This window comes from Danio aesculapii, chromosome 12 (genome assembly GCF_903798145.1).
Source record: "Danio aesculapii chromosome 12, fDanAes4.1, whole genome shotgun sequence".
NCBI classification, from domain to species: domain Eukaryota; kingdom Metazoa; phylum Chordata; class Actinopteri; order Cypriniformes; family Danionidae; genus Danio; species Danio aesculapii.
The window spans coordinates 5,971,974-5,989,622 of record NC_079446.1 but is presented as its reverse complement, the minus strand read 5'-3'; the positions used below and the strand labels follow the sequence as shown (position 1 = coordinate 5,989,622).

Sequence of the window (17,649 nt, the reverse complement as noted above, 5' to 3'; positions counted from 1 at the left end):
TTATATATTTTTAAGGTTTTATTAGATCTTAAAAAAGTACCAGTAAACAACTACCCTTCTCTCCCACAGCCACCTTTCCTTACTATTTGCACACACACACACAAAATCTATGCTTATTGCATTCAGGTTATTAAAAGTTTAGTCAAAACAAGTTTCTAATCACACCTAACGTGGTTAACATGTTGAATCTTTGCTTAAAAAAGTAGTTACAAATGTCTTTTTACATCACTGTAAAAATGTAAACAGTTTATTTGGCAGATTGTTATTACGTCAGCAACAGCTAACTGATTTGACCTTTGTTGGCTCCTTGTTACACCTCTTTAGTGGCTACATGGCAAGCATGAGAATATGTTAACAATAGCTTTTGTTGAAAGGGGACAAAAAAACAGGAAAGATGAAAAGTGCAGAGCAGATGGTGACAACAGAGAAAGACACACAGGGCGTTTCTAGAGAGGCATTCATCTGGAATTATTATTATTAGCGGTCTAGGCTAGATCATGCATGTACAGTTGAAGTCAGAATTATTCGCCCTCCTGGGATTTTTCTTTCTTTTTCAAATCTTTTCCGAATGATGTTTAACAGAGCAAGGAATTTTTCACAGTATTTCCAATAATATTTTTTCTTCTTCTGGAGAAAGACCTATTTGTTTGATTTTTTTGCTAGAATAAAAACAGATGTAATTATTTAAACCATTTTAAAGTCAATATTATTAGCCCTGTTAAGCAATATTTGTTTTTCAATTGTCTACAGAACAAATCATCATTATAAATCACTCTCAGAAATCAAGCACTCTCAGAAATAAAGGTAGGAGAGCTGTCGCTGGGGTGATACCTTTTCAAAAGTTACACATTTGTACCTAAAGGGTCCATACAGACAGGGGCGGATTTAACCATTAAGGAGGTAAGCGGCCGCTTAGGGGCCCAGGAAATCTAGGGGGACCCCCAATAAATATCTAGAACAGGGGTGTCCAAACTCGGTCCTGGAGGGCCGGTGTCCTGCAGATTTTAGCTCCAACTTGCCTCAACACACCTGCACGGATGTTTCTAGAAAGCCTAGTAAGTGCTTGATTAGCTAGCCCAGGTGTGTCTGATTGGGGTTGGAACTAAACTTTGCAGGACACCGGCCCTCCAGGACCGAGCTTGGACATGCCTGATCTAGAAGTATAAATGATACCTATAAACAATATATAACATTGTTTTCTATCATTTTTGTATGGTGACAGTCAAACAAATAAAACGTAATTAAATATTATTTAATAGAAATTAAAATATAATATTATAATAATTTAATGTTATGTATTAATAATATCATAAACTAAAATATTATAATTATTACATCTGCACAAATTTGTCCACCACCTCCCAATCATACAGCAGTCCAGCAGTCAGATTTATAAAAATATATATTTATTATTTTTAGTTTAGTAATTTTAAGAAAACTAATTATTTAAATATATATATATTAATATATTATAATATATATAATATATTAAGTGTCCTTAACTACTATGTACTTGCATCAAAAAGAAATATAATGTACTTACTGTGTTCATAATGTATTTGAGAACTTGTGGTGATCTTGAGTTGGGATAGGGGTAGGGTTATGGACAGGTTTGGTGGTATGGGTAGGTTTAAGGGTGGGTTACGGTGTAAGGGATGGTGAACAGTGTATTTTCAAATGTAATTACAGAAGGTAATTACAGATGTAATTACATATAGGTATTTAATCAAGCATAAGTACACAGTAAATGCATGTATTTCCACAATAAGTACATTGTAACGAATTATTAATTTCTATGTAAGTATATAGTAGTTAAGGACACTTAATATAAAGTGGGACCAAAAAGTATATATTGGATTAAGATAGAACATAGAACAAAAAAAATTAAATAAAAGTATAAAGGGTGCATTTTATGACTGTTGGGCCCCAAAATGTCCCAAACACCATTAAAATGTGCTGGGTTTAATAGGTGGCAATGTTTTGAAATTGTTATTATTGTTTGTAAACTTTAAGACGTTGTTTTGTTTTGTTTCAACAGAGAAATCAAATAAAATTAAGACATGTCTGTGAGATTATGCTTTTGTTTTGTGGGGAAAATACAATTTATAATTAATCACATTAATTGCATTCTAGTTTAATTCATTGAAGTGTAATTTTTAAAAAGTAGAAAGGGTGCATTATAGGACTGTTGGACCCCATGGCTGGAATTCCCCCAAATCGCTAATCCGCCCCTGCATACAGATACCTCAAGCAGTGCTTCCCACACATAGACTTAACTTGGGCGAGCCACCCAGGTATGTTAACAGCCACCCAAGTATATTTGGTGATCGTTCGCAATCGATTAGCCAGTGGAAAATCTTATCTTACCCTACACATTTCGTACTGCTCGTTGTGTTAGCGCGAGACCTGTCAACAATCCCACTGACTCACGTGCTCTGCAGACCCACAGAGATGTGCCTTTTGGGGTTTCTAATGTTCAGGATTCGACATTTGCTTTCGCTTTCTATAGTTGCCGTTAATCGTGTGCACTTTCATTTATGTTTATTTTTTTATTTATTAAGCGAGAGCGAGAGAAACATTAAAAACATCAACTAATTTCCCTTATTTAAATTCATTCATTCATTTTCTTTTCGGCTTAGTCCCTTTATTAGGGGTCGCCACAGTGGAATGAACCGCCAACTTATCAAGCAAATGTTTTACGCAGCGAATGCCCTTGCTGGTGCAACCCATCACTGGGAAACATCCATACACACCCATTCACACACACACTACGGAAAATTTAGCTTACCCAATTCACCTGTACAACATGTTTATGTGGGGGGAAGCCTTATTTAAATAATCAACACTTTTTATTTTTGTAATTAGGGCCTATTATAATTCTTAGCACTGTTTTAATCCTTTTTACTGTCATATATTTCTCATTTGCTGTATTTTTTATTAATTTGATGGTTAATATATTACATACTTTACACATATATAAAATGCTTTGGCTTTACTGTACAAAATATCATGCTAATTTAGCAAGCTGAACTTGATAGAGAGAGAGATCAGCTTTTACCTGTCAATGGGTGCACATGGCTCTTAAATTGCATAAAAGTAAGAGAAATTAAAAACCCATTAAAAAGAAACAGTGTATAAGAGTGTCACAAATCCCATTATTTTTTGTTTGCATGTTGTTGCCATGGGTAAAAGGTGTGTTTCAATCCAGCTACCACCTCAGGTATATTTCAAACCTGTGGGAAGCCCTGCTTAAGGGTACATATTAGCTGGCAGCTAGCTCTCTGCAACTCTCACATGGTCACCCACTGAAGCTAAGCAGGGCTGCGCCCGGTCAGTACCTCGATGGGAGACCACATGGCAATGCTGGGTTGCTGCCAGAAGTGGTGTTAGTGAGGCCAGCAGGGGGCGCCCAACTTGTGGTCTGTGTGGGTCCTAATGCCCCAGTATAGTGACGAGGACTCTATACTGCTTAGTTAACACCGTCTTTCAGATGAGACGTTAAACCGAGGTCCTGACTCTCTGTGGTCAGGATGTCCTTCGAAAAAGAGCATCCTGGCCAAATTTGCCCACTGGCCTCTGTCCTCCATGGCCTCCTAATCATCCCCATATCATAATTGGCTTAATCACTCTGTCATCTCTCCACCAATCAGCTGGTGTGTGGTGTGCGGTCTGGCGCAAAATGGCTGCCGTCGTGTCATCCAGGTGGATACTGCACACTGGTGGTGGATGAGGAGATTCCCCCCCTATGTGTAAAGCGCATAGGTACTTTTTAGGTACAAATGTATGCTTTTAAGGTACAAATATGAACCTTTTGAATACAAATGTGTATCTTTTGAAAAGGTACCACCATAGTGACAGCTCTCCTACCTTTATTTCCAGAGAGTGTGCCTAAATAAACTTGTTAAGCCTTTAAATGTAATTTTAAGCTGAAACTTAAACTGAAACTAGTATCTTGAAAAATATCTAGTAAAATATTATGTGCTGTCATGATATCAAAGATAAAATAAATCAGTTATTCAAACTATTATGTTTAGAAATGTGTTGACAAAAATCTTCTTTCCATTAAACAGAAATTGGGAAAAAGATATACAGGGGGCCAATAATTCAGACTTCAACGGTAGCTTCGTCTGTGTCAGGGTCTGTTCTCTGCACCCTAACCGCTCAGGTCGATCATCAAGTGCTCGTAAATCTGCGTCTTCCCTTTAAAGCTGGACGCCAGCAGGAACTCTCGGTTGTCAATGGAGGCCAGTGAGAATGCTCTCGGCGCCTGGACGTTGAGCTCCTGGAAGTGCACAAACTGGCTCTTCTTGGCGTCCCACTGATAGACCTGCGTTAGCGAGTAGTCGCTGCCGAGGATGGCGTACTGCCAGTTGCCGATGGAGACAGGCTGGAAGACCATGGACCCCCGCGAGGGCATTGTCTGTATTTCCATAAACATAGCGCCATCCCACTTCATCACCTTGGAGTCTCCGATGAAGCGCGTCAGACAGATAAACAGCTCCCCCTTCACCTTGAAGTGTTTGACCGCATAGACGTCCTCCATCTCGGGAATGTCCGTCCGCCTGTCGAACTGCTTCTGGCTTCGGTTCCACTGGTAGACGACAGGCCGCTGTGAGCTGCTGGACAAAATAATGTGGGGTTTGCCTGCGATTTCCAGGTACTCCACATCGGTGTCGCGGTACCACGGATGGAGAGACTGGTGCGAGTAGAAGCCGTTGCCGTTCCACTTGTAGATCGTAGTGGAGCCGGCTTTGGAGCTGTCCGCTATCACGAAGTAAAACTCGCCGTCCACACGGAAAGTCTCGATGTCGTTGGGTTTTCTGATTTTTAGGATGTCGATGTCCTGGATTTTGATGAACTTATTGGCTGAGCTGTCTCTTTTATAAATGTGAGAGCCACCGAACAGTTGAGCGACCACGATGAAGAGGTGGTCATCGATGACCATTGGCTTGCACACCACTGTTGAGGTGCCTGCGATCAGAAAAACTGCATTAAAAGCATAGTTCAGCCCAACTCACTCATCACTCACTCATCCTCCACTAGTTTTAAATCTGTCTGAGTTACTTTCTTCTGTTAAAACAAAAAAGAAGATAGTTTGAAAAATGTTCAAGCCAGGCTCAATATGGATACTTACCCCTGTATACACTTCTGCAGAGTGTGAAATACGTCTTAGGAGGTATGGTTTTTTGCAGTTTTTGCGAATCCACCAGAGGCTGCTGTGCACGCTTTTTCAGATCTCAAATTTCTCTCGCGAATGTCATTCGTGCCTGCTGTTCTCACGTAAATCCACCAGATGGCGCTGTCGACTGACTGACCAACTGATCCCACCACTGACCCCCTTCCCTAAACACAACCCATAGTGTTTTCAAAAGCACCAATTGACCCACCCATCACCTTTCCTAAACCCAACCGACAGTGTTTTGAAAAGCAATCCAGATAAAGAAAAGCCCTTGCGGCAGCCTGATTTTCACCAGGTTTTCAGATTTTACCACATTCTCACCCTGTTATTTACTTGTTTATATATATTTTTTCCTTTTGCTTTTTGTCTTACCTGCTTTCTGGAACCGTCTCAAACCCTGTCTTCGCGGTGAACTGCTCTCGGTATCTAAAGTCCACTGACATACCACTGACGAGCTACTGAGCAAACTGATAACAGCGGAAAAGCCGTCCACACAGATGTAAGCGGTCAGCTGGTAGTATAAAAAGAAACAGAAGCCATCTGCGGCATAATATCACCCCGTATCGTTCATTTTAAAGACGAAATGCAGTCATACGTACCTCTGGCTACATAATTCGCGCTCTCCAGAAATGTATACAGGGGTACATATCCACAATGAGCCTGTGTTGAAAATGTTAGAAACCTGTAACCATTGACTTCCATAGTATTTGTTTTTCCTACTATGAAGACTACAGGTTTTTAACATTCTTTGGTATATATTCAACATCTTTCTTTTGTGTTCAACATAATAAAGAGCAACTTAAGGGAGATTAAATTAATTTTAAGTTAATTTTGGGTTTAAAACCAGATTCAGTCAGTCGCATTCAAACTAGTCTTTTTAATCAGTTTTTGTAGCACTGCAAATCAGAAACATGCAGCTGCCCTAAACAATGTAACGTCTACATTAATAGGTCAAATATATCATTAAAAAGGCACATTATGTAAGGGTTGGTAGTTTAGTGGGGTTGTAGGGGGTGTATTTTGGTTGGTATGTAAGTGAAATTACATATTTAATCACAAATGCATGCAACAACAAATAAAAACAAACTACTTTACAATAGAGTGAGACTCTTCATAATAAAATGAGATATTTGTTTTCCACTCATGCTGTAGCAACTCAATCTTGCAGTGCCTGGTTTGTACCTGTTAGTACCTGGTTTGTACCCTGGTAGACAACAAAATTTCGATTTCTAGTAGGGGAAAGATGCAGCATTTCCGGCGTCTGGTCTGCAATGTGCAATGACAATAATATTGGTTCTTAAAGGGGAAACTCACAATTAGGGCTGGACTGATAAACGATATTATTTAGAATGGCGATAACATTTATGTCAGCTCTGGTCTTTTTTTTACTCTATATTGATCTAAGAGCCAATCACACAGCAGAAATGTGCAACAATGGAAATCTGAAAGTGTTTTGATATCCGAGATGCACCCAATTTTCAGCCACCGAAAACATATCGGCCGAAAATATATTTAATGGACCCTCTAATTTTTGTGGCTTCAGTCATTGTTGGGGTACTCTTTTAAATCTGGAAGCTTTAACAACTTGTATATCGAAATATGTATCGTTATCGTTTAATAAGGACAACAATTATCGATATGCCATATCGCCCAGCCCTACTCACAATAAACTGAGATCTCATATAGAGTAGTTCTGCATTCTTGTGGTCTGATAGAAACTCTTTTATGACCCAGCAATAGTCAGTGGTTGTGAACTCCTGAGCTAAAGTATTCAACTCTTATTATCATGATAGTATGAAGCAGAGTATAGCTAGAAGCTGATGAAGTGAAAATCTGAAGCAATTGCTGATGAGAAACGAGTGCAGTGTGCTACGAAAGCAGCGGAGCTTTTATTATCCCACGGTCCAGCACTTCTGCTTCTTCTGTGTCTGAACACATGAAGAAACAGCAGCACTAAAACACATCTTAGGCTTCTGTTATAATGCTGCTCTGTGCAATCTAATAAAACACACAACATATTAATGCGTCTTTGCTGTTTAACTTTTCTACAAAACCATAAATGGTGTGTGTGTGACGTCATTAGCATAAACACACAGCACACGCTCTAGTTAGACAAGTTAAAATGGCTTATTTCTGTGGAGTTGAACATTCTTCAAAACATTTTGTATAATGTACAGAAGTCAGCAAAATATATAACACTGTTCTAGTGCTTTTTGGATATTTTAATAAAGAAAAATCCAAAATATTGTGCCTTTAGACATATATATATATATATATATATATATATATATATATATATATATATATATATATATATATATATATATATATATATATATATATATATATATATATATATATATATATATATATATATATATATAATATTTTAGACATCACTGAAACAATCTACAAAGGCAGAATTACCTCCTTAAGATAACAATAGCAAGTTTCCACTACTCTATGTATGTAGGAGGTGTGATGTGTGATGCTCACTTAATATGATCTCATGATCTCTGAACTCCATATTGACGTGGTCCCATTCCATAAAGTTGCATCTTCCGGTGAAAGGCTGAGCGTAAACCACATACTGATCGTTCCCATAGGAGAAGGCCTCCACGGATATAGACTCAAATGCAAGGGTTTTCTTTAAAGCAAACTCTGCAACAGAGAAAAATAGATTAGTTGATATGGTTGTCATGTATGACTCGCTTAAGGGGCCTTTTTAGGTCATGCTTCCCAGCAACACAGATGACCAGATCACTGCAAAATGTAGTAATAACTCCAATCACAGCTGTTTGACTTGCAGACTATCCTGTTGCCCAACTGTAAACTTCTAAATGTGGACGATTATGTATTATTAAGCTATTATTATTAATATGTATGTGCAGCACAAACTGGCCTAAGTTTGTGAGTCTTTAATGACTGATTCAGTTGATTACTCAGTTTTGTTGATTTTCTCTGAGCCGCTCCAGCAGGCACACAACATCATAAGACGTTAATATTAGGTTAAATTTAGGTCATGGCGTCAGGTGATCAAAATTCAATGTCTTGCCAATGTCTAAGGACAACGTTATCCAATAACGACATCAAATTACGTTGATATTTGGTTGATTTTAGGTTGTGTTAGAAAGTGACCAAAATCCAACGTCTGATGGACGTCATAGTGGTAACGTCCTCACAATATCAAGGTGTACTTGATATCAACATGATTAGACATTGATATTTGGTTGATTTTAGGTTGGACATTGGACACTGACGTCAGCCCGATTTTCATTTCCAAAATCCAACGTGGAGTACGTTGGGTTACAACGTCAATATCACGTCATGTTCACGTCTTGTGCCTGCAGGGATGCTTCCAACATTCCTTGCTGATTTTCATATCACAGAAATATAAATAATTTAAACATGCAACTACTAATACATACACTACATTCACATAATTATATTATATTACATTACATTATATTATATTATATTATATTATATTATATTATATTATATTATATTACATTACATTCTATTATATTACATTACATAACATTACATTATATTACATTACATTATATTATTTTATATTATATTATATTACATTACATTATATTACATTACATTATATTACATTACATAACATTACATTATATTACATTACATTATATTATTTTATATTATATTACATTACATTACATTACATTACATTACATTACATTATATTACATTACATTACATTACATTACATTACATTATATTATATTATATTATATTATATTATATTATATTATATTATATTATATTACATTACATTATATTATATTATATTATATTATATTTCATGTTTGCATATTGTGGTCAAATGTAATCCACTCTCCTGCCTAGCTCTATCTTTAAAGTTGAAAATTAGGCACTAACAATTAATAATAAAGTAAATAAATAAAATAATAAGACAAGTCCCAGTTAGTTTAATGCACTACATCAGAAGTTATTTCTAATAGAAAGATGTTAACAGAGTATAAAATAGAAAAGAGTCCTGTTATTTTAGTATTCAAAGATTAAATTGATTGTTTATATTTTTGCATTAAATGTCTTCCTGTGCACAGTAGGTGTCTAAAAATCTATAAATCAAATCCATAACCTTATAACTTAATTCATAACTTCAACCACTCTGCTTTCCAGACAAACTGCTACTCCAAAAGGGTATATAGCCTATACTATATACCAGGACACTTTCTAAAGCTATTTTGAGATAAACACACCTTTGTACTCCCAAAAGGTTTTACACATACAAAGTGGCGGATTTAGTGATTTGGGGACTCAGCAATCCTACAGTAAAATGCACTCTTTGTATTTGTATGTATGTATGTATGTATGTATGTATGTATGTATGTATGTATGTATGTATGTATGTATGTATGTATGTATGTATGTATTTATGTATTTATTTATTTATTAAGCTGTCTTTTTCTAATATCACTCGGTCCGGCTTTCTACATCTTATCCTGATGCAACCTCTACATTTTGATATTGATATTTATTCCTTGAGATGTACCAGAAGAGAATACAAAACATAAACTTACACAACATCCAAAAAACATAACATAAGATAATAAAAAAAAGGGGGGGGGGGGCAGGGGCGTAAGTTTTAAAAGATTTGTTTGCTTGAAATGAATTCACAACTATAAATACTGAATGAAACTCTTTGGTTTTTAAAACTAACTCTTCATCTGATTTGACTGCTGGACTGATCCATGATGGGGGGGGGGGGGGGGCATATTTGCACAGATGTGATAATTAAGGTAAAATTGTATTTGTTAGACCACGGTCATATAAAATATGATAGAAAATGATGTTATATACAATTTATTTAGAAACTTTTGGGTATTTATTGTGGGTCCCCAGATTTCCTTAGCGGCTGCTTACCACGCCTATTGGTTAAATCCACCCCTGCACATTTACAACTCTAGGGAAAACTGGCCACAAATATAAATGATCTTGTGTGCTGAGAGACAAACTCTTTCTAAGTTGAGCCTGTGCTGAGGATGTGAATGTTGAAAATGCATTTCTAAGCACTCCAGCAGAAATAAAAATCAGCCTTTTTCAAAAGCAGAGTCTTCCTGCAGATCAGTCTGGCTGTTTTACACTCTAGAGAGTCCAGTGCTCATTTACCTGCTGTAATGCAGTCAAAGGACTGAGGCATGAGGTCATTTATCTTCTTCCCTTGATAGGGTGAAGGCCCACTGCAGTATAACTGATCCAACGTTGCATTAGTGCTGAACATCCATTCCACCAACCACTTCAACTTACAGTCACAACTGAACATGTTTCCTCTGAGATCCCTGCATGCACACAGGACTTTCATTTACCTTTACTTCTTGCATAGTGTACAAAGAATAATGGACTTTATTGGTCAAATACATACACTTTTGTTAAGGCATCCATTCCTTTGAATATATCTCTGGGCAACGTCTCGAGGTTATTGAAGGCGAGACTCCTGTAAAACAAAAATCAGTCAACAAATTATTTTATTCCTGCTTGTTCAAACTACTTATTAAAAATGCCATTTGAGGTTTTTATTTGGAAAACTTACATTTGTATGTTAAATTCACTTAAAATTGTAAAAACAAATAACTTAACATAAGTGAACTTAATCAATTTGTGTTGTGACAACATGAAGAAATTGTGTGGAATTTACAGTGATGATTTCAATAAGGATTTAGTTTTTTAACATTAATTAAAGAGATAGTTCACCCAAAAAGGAAATCTGTCATCGTTTACTCACCCTTCACTTGTTCAAAACCTATTTGTGTGTCTTTCTTCTGTTGAACACAAAAGAAGATAATTTGAAGAATGCTTATATACAACAAGTTTTTTCCGTACTATGGAAGTTAACGAGTGGCAGCATTCTTCAAAATATCTTCTTTTGTGTTTAACAGAACAAAGAAACTCATAAAAAAGGTTTAAACCCACACTAGAGAGTAATTGAACTAGTGAACTATCCTTTTAACTGCAGTAGAAACTAGGCCTGCATGATTAATTGATTTCAAAACCGAAATTGCGATCTTCAAATTGCAAAAGCTTAGATTGTTTTGAATATTACTATTATGAGGGAGGTGAGCACGAGTAAAACGATCCAACTAAAGTTACTTAAAACGCAGACAACTGTTCCAGCAGAACACATGAGCCCCTATTTCACTGCTATGGATAAAATAAAAGCTGTAAACTCCAATATCTGCTCTGTTTCTCTCTCTCTCTCTCTCTCTCTCTCTCTGTGTGTGAGTGTGTGGACCTTTGACCTGCTTGTGTGAGGTAACATTTCCTCTCCTCTCTTCGCTGTTTAATGCACTTTAATGAGCATTCTTGTGCTGTGAAGTCTAAATCTAAAAATAAAATGTCTCAATCTAAAATCAAAATCTAAAACTGTGTATGGAAAGCATTGTCAATGCACTGTGAATGTCATGAAATCAATAGGAAAACACAATCTAAGATGTAAAGGTTTTATATGTATATATGTATATATATATATATATATATATATATATATATATATATATATATATATATATATATATATATATATATATATAACATTAAAACATGACTGTTTTAAAACGTGTTAAACTTGTAAAACTCACTCTTGATCACATTTGATGATGATTGATGATCACAGAGAGCTGAACAGATCTTTTAATCCCAGTTGCTTTGTGCACGTCCTGTCTTGTTGATATGATTATACGCGTTACTATGGAGACATGTTAATACGCGGCTGTCAATCAATTTGGTGGGCGGGGAAACCGCACTCCTACGTCAAGTTGCGGTCGGCCTCAAAATGGGAGGAATTTGGATGCTATTTTAACGTCAGGAAATTTAAAAAAGACACTTAATACTTTTATATAACCCCAATATGACTGTGGACACACTATACCTACACACAGTTCTGTCCAAACAGCTTACCAAAGATGATTTTCATCATTGCAATTTCGAGAGTTCCCACTTAGATATGCTTGGCATTTAAAGCAGGTTTGGCATGCTGTCCCGGGAGAGAACCCTGAGCTCGGAGATATTTGAGCCCAAGGCTCCCGCCCGGTCAATAAGCATATCAGGAGATCCAAGATCAGGTAGGTCTCGAGAGCTCCCCCTTTAGAAAAGGGAGTAAAAGGAGGAGATGGGGTGGAAGGGGGGATTCTTCCAAACGAAGATAGAACAGTAGGGAGAAAATAATCCATTTATAGTAAACTAGGATCACTCTGATTGGATTATTACTGATTACAGATTAGCGGCCAGTCGTGCTCAATCATATCACGTGCTCCTCTCGAAATTAGTTTATGAAACTTCACTTCGATCTGATAAATCGCAATTATATTTTTTCTCTAAATCGTACAGCCCTAGTATATAAACTAAGAATGAACATTACTCCTCCAGAATTTATTAATCTGAATGTAATTTAATCATTTATCAATGCATTAAAAATCAAAACATGATTAATTATTTTACAATTATGTCCAAGGTGTTGCAGGTAAATATAAACCCATCCCCTGATGTTGCCATTTTTGGGGTTCCAAAGATTTGGTCCCAATTCAATTATAAACAACTTGATGTTTTGGCCTTTACCTCACTAATAGCCAGGCGTCATACTGGAAATCAAATAAGCCTCCAACTACATCCCAATGGCTTGTAGATACCATGCATTTTCTTAAGTTGGAAAAGGTTAGATGCTCTGGGAAAACTAATTTCTTTAAAAAGTGGCAATGTTTTATAACTTACTTTAACTCTCTTAAGGTATTGCCTTCCATTTAATGGATGAACTCTCCTGAGTTCCCTCCCTTTTTAATTTGTTTCTTATTAATTAAACTTTTTTGTTTTATCTAATACCATTTTATACCGTTTAATTGTAAATATTTACTTTCAACATTGACAATGTATCTGAACATTTACTTGTGATATTTGGTTGTAATTTTCAGTACACTTAATACTCATGTTTCTATTTTTCTTTTCCTCTTTTATTATTATCATTATTATTATTATTATTAATATTTCTCTTTTTTATTATATGTATATATATATTTTTTGTGTTATTATTTTTTATTATTATTATATATATATATATTTTTTGTCTCTAGTAAAAAAAAGAAAAAGAATGATATGTAACTATCTGTACAGATGTAATGTTTGTTTTTTCACAATAAACAATTTAAACGTAAAAATCAAAACATAATGTCTGTTAATCTTTTCATTAAAACATTTATAATTCGTCATTTTACTCGTTAAAATTAACCATTTAAATGCTGCAAAATAACTGCTCATTATCAGTTTGTTAATTAATCAATACAGCTTATTAAATAGTATTATCAAATGATTATAAATATAAATAAAGTATATTAGAAACTTTGATATACTTACAGGTGTATGAGAGATTTCAATCCTCTAAAGGCATGGGGAGAAATTGACTCAATTTTGTTGTTTTCAATAAATCTGAAATAAAGCGATGCATTTATATTGAAATGGAAGGATTAAATAAAGAAGACTGAATGATGAGGGATACAAACACAACAACAAATAAAACCAAACTCACAGATATTCCAGATGTGGCAGCCCTTGGAAGGCATCTTCATCAATCAAGTCAAAAGAATTGGCTGTAAACAATCTAGAAAATCAAAGCGTACACACAAATTCAGTTTCAGTGGTTTGCTTTTCTGGATATTATATAATGTTTCCCTCAAAAACTACAACTACAAAACCATTCTGACCACAAATCAGGCCCAGATACGTAATTAAAGTTGTATATGACAATCAAATCTGATGAAGACAAAATAACAGTGTCATTCTACCTTCCTGTTTTGAATTACTTTCCTGACATTATACATCTCATATGAAACGCCATCCAACCAAACACTAGTAATCATCTCATAAATTCTTTCCATATGTTCAGAAACATCGCACAATCAGACCTAACACATGGTGAAACAGATTAAAGACTGGTAATATTTTGCATAACAGTGCCAAATCCAGCAGTGGGATTGGCATTTGCTTTTGTGCGAGTGTGCACATTTGCATAGAATCGCATAACTTACTGCCTATGAGCCGTTCATTTCTAATACTTTGTGTTTACGATGTGTGTGTAAGCAGACATCTCTGTATTTGTTTATCACGAGGACAAGCCCATGTCCCTGACAGAGCAGCAGCATTGCATAATATTCACACCAATTTAAAGGCTTTGAGAAATTAGACACGCTGAAGAATGTCCCCGAAATGCCCGTATTAAAGGGGGACGGGCCGTAATTGCCTAGAACAAACATTGGACCACTTAACATGGTGATCACCCCATCCTGATACAGAAAAAAACACACACATTTAACACTAAGGGAAACTCACAGAAGCTGAAGGGACGGCGTGTGGAGAAAACTTCCCCCTGCAATCTCACTGAATCCAGACTTCACAAACGAGCTGTTAGGAAAAGGAGGAGTATCATTTAGATGTAAATGAGTATCTGCGCTAAATCAAAAATCTAAAGATTACACAAGTTCTAATGCTTTCCTTTACAAATACCATTTAAAAGGCATCGAATTTAACAAAACCAGAGTGTTTTAAAGGTTTCTAATGTGTGTGCACCACATACTCCATTAGGGTTTATTGGCTTTAATAAAAGAAGGTACAAATTACTAGTAGACTCTTAGGACCATTAGAGTTTTCATAAAGACTAATGCATATTCCTTTATAACTCAATAAAACCATTACAAATTATTATATGATGTTTTCTATTGTGTTTTTGTTAACAAAAGGATTAAATATCTCCTGTTGCGATGTATAATCAAATAATATCTCGTCATTTGGGTCAGAATTATAGATTTTTTTTTGTTATTGAAAAATCATTTGAATATTAAGCAAAGAAATTTTAAATATTAGATATTTATATTTCAAAAAGAAGATATTTTGTACATTTCCTACAGTAAATATATATTAAAACTTACTTTTTATTAGAGGACTTGAGTAAACCCTCAGATAACAGATATTCAAACAGTTGTTTCTCACCTAACAAAGTATACATCAATGGAAAAGCTTATATATTTAGCTTTAATGTGGTGCATAAATCTAATATGAAACAACAAACAATATCCAAACACTAGAAATCTTCCCATAAAGTCTGTCCATATGCTCAAATGTTAAAATATATGACAAAGCCAGTCTCGTGTTGCACAGGTATATTTTTGACAATTACCAAAAATGCATAGTTTAGTTCAGAATTATAGATTTTTTTTTGTTTTTGAAAATTTTTTTGCATATGAGGTAAAGAAACAAGATATTTAGATTTAAAAATATAAATATTTTTTACATTTTCGACTGTAAATATAAATTAAAACTCATTTTTTTAATTAGTAAATTCATTCAGACAACTTTAACATTGATCATTGATATTTTTTATTATTTTGATTTATGTAAACCCTCAGATTACAGATATTCAAGCAGTTTTACCTCAGCCAAATATTTTCCTTATACCTAACAAAGTATATATCAATGGAAAGCTTATATATTTAGCTTTAATGTGATGCATGAATCTAATATGAAACAACAAACAACATCCAAACACTAGAAATCTTCCCATAAAGTCTGTCTATATGCTCAAATGTTAAAATATATGACATAGCCAGTCTCGTGTTGCACAGGTATATTTTTGACAATTACCAAAAATGCATAGTTTAGTTCAGAATTATAGATTTTTTTTTGTTTTTGAAAAAATTTTTAGCATATGAGGTAAAGAAACAAGATATTTAGATTTAAAAATATATATATTTTGTACATTTTCGACTGTAAATATAAATTAAAACTCATTTTTTTAAATAGTAAATTCATTCAGACAACTTTAACATTGATCATTGATATTTTTTATAATTTTGATTATTGTAAACCCTCAAATTACAGATATTCAAGCAGTTTTACCTCAGCCAAATATTTTCCTTATACCTAACAAAGTATATATCAACGAAAGGTTTATATATTTAGCTTTAATGTGATGCATAAATCTAATATGAAACAACAAACAACATCCAAACACTAGAAATCTTCCCATAAATTCTTTCCATTTGCTCAAATGTTAAAATATATGACAAATCCAGTCTCGTGTTACAGGTATATTTTTGACAATAACCAAAAATGCATAGTTCAGTTCAGAATTATAGATTGTTATTGATAAATCATTTGAATATAAAGTAAAGAATTAAGATATTTTGATTTAAAAAAAAAGATATTTTGTACATTTTCTACTGTAAATATAAATTAAAACTCATTTTTTTAAATTATTAACAATTATTAACATTGATCATTGATATTTTTTATTATTTTGATTATTGTAAACCCTGAAATTACAGATATTCAAGCAGTTGTACCTCAGCCAAATATTTTTCTTATACCTAACAAAGTATATATCAATGGAAAACTTATATATTTAGCTTTAATGTGGTGCATAAATCTAATATGAAACGACATCCAAACACTCTTCCTATAAATTCTTTCCATATGCTCAAATGTTCAAACATGTGACTAAACCAGTCTTGTGTTGTATATTTTTGACAATAACCAAAAATGCATAGTTTGGGTCCAAATTATAGATTTTTTATTTGTCATTGAAAAATCATTTTAATATTAAGTAAATAAATAAGATATTTTGATAATTATATTACAAAAGAAGATATTTTGCACATTTTTATTGTAAATATGTATTAAAACTCGTGTTTTTTTATTAGTAAATTCATTGAGACAATTTGAACATTGACTTATTATTTAGATGTTTGTAAACCCTCGGATTATAGATATTCAAGCAGTTTTACCTCAGCCAAATATTTTCCTTACCTAACAGTATACATCAATGGAAAGCTTATATGTTAATATAGCTTTAATGTGATGCATGAATCTAATATGAAACACATCCAACCAAACACTGGAAATCTTCTTATAAATTCTTTCCATATGCTCAAATGTTAAAATACGTGACAAAACCAGTCTTGTGTTGCACAGGTATATTTCTGACAATAACTATAAATGCATTATTTAGTTCAAAACCATAGATTTTTTTTGTTATTTAAAATTCATTTGAATATTAAGTAAATAAATAAGATATTTTTATATTTAAATTGATATTATATTTAAAAAGAAGATATTTTAAAATGTTCCTATATATATGTATATATATATATATATATATATATATATATATATATATTTTTTTTTTTTTAGTAAATTAATTTAGACGTCTTTAACCTTGATTTTCTCATTATTATTATTTTTTTAACCCAGATTCTTAAACAGTTTCCTATCCTATTCAAGTATACATCAATAGAAAGCTTATTTATTCAGCTTTGATGTGATGCATACATCTCAGTTTTTAAAAAATGTGGTCTGGACTAACATAGGCCATAGACTTGTAATTCTACATTACATTACCACATCAGCCAGAACTTGAATATAAAGTGTAGTTTTTATAG

At 34.0% G+C, this 17,649-nt stretch overlaps 1 protein-coding gene across 1 annotated transcript in view; it reads right to left on the bottom strand.

Moving 5' to 3' along the window:
* Positions 1–17,649, bottom strand: part of lgi1b (leucine-rich, glioma inactivated 1b) — an 18,223-nt gene continuing 574 nt past the window's right edge. Inside the window, exons 2-8 of the mRNA XM_056469777.1 lie at positions 14,546–14,617; positions 13,746–13,817; positions 13,574–13,645; positions 10,596–10,667; positions 10,343–10,512; positions 7,676–7,840; positions 1–4,971 (exon numbers count right to left, since the gene is read on the bottom strand). Coding sequence (XP_056325752.1) covers positions 4,154–4,971; positions 7,676–7,840; positions 10,343–10,512; positions 10,596–10,667; positions 13,574–13,645; positions 13,746–13,817; positions 14,546–14,617 — 1,441 coding nt within the window. The 3' untranslated portion in view covers positions 1–4,153. The remainder of the gene's footprint in view (positions 4,972–7,675; positions 7,841–10,342; positions 10,513–10,595; positions 10,668–13,573; positions 13,646–13,745; positions 13,818–14,545; positions 14,618–17,649) is intronic.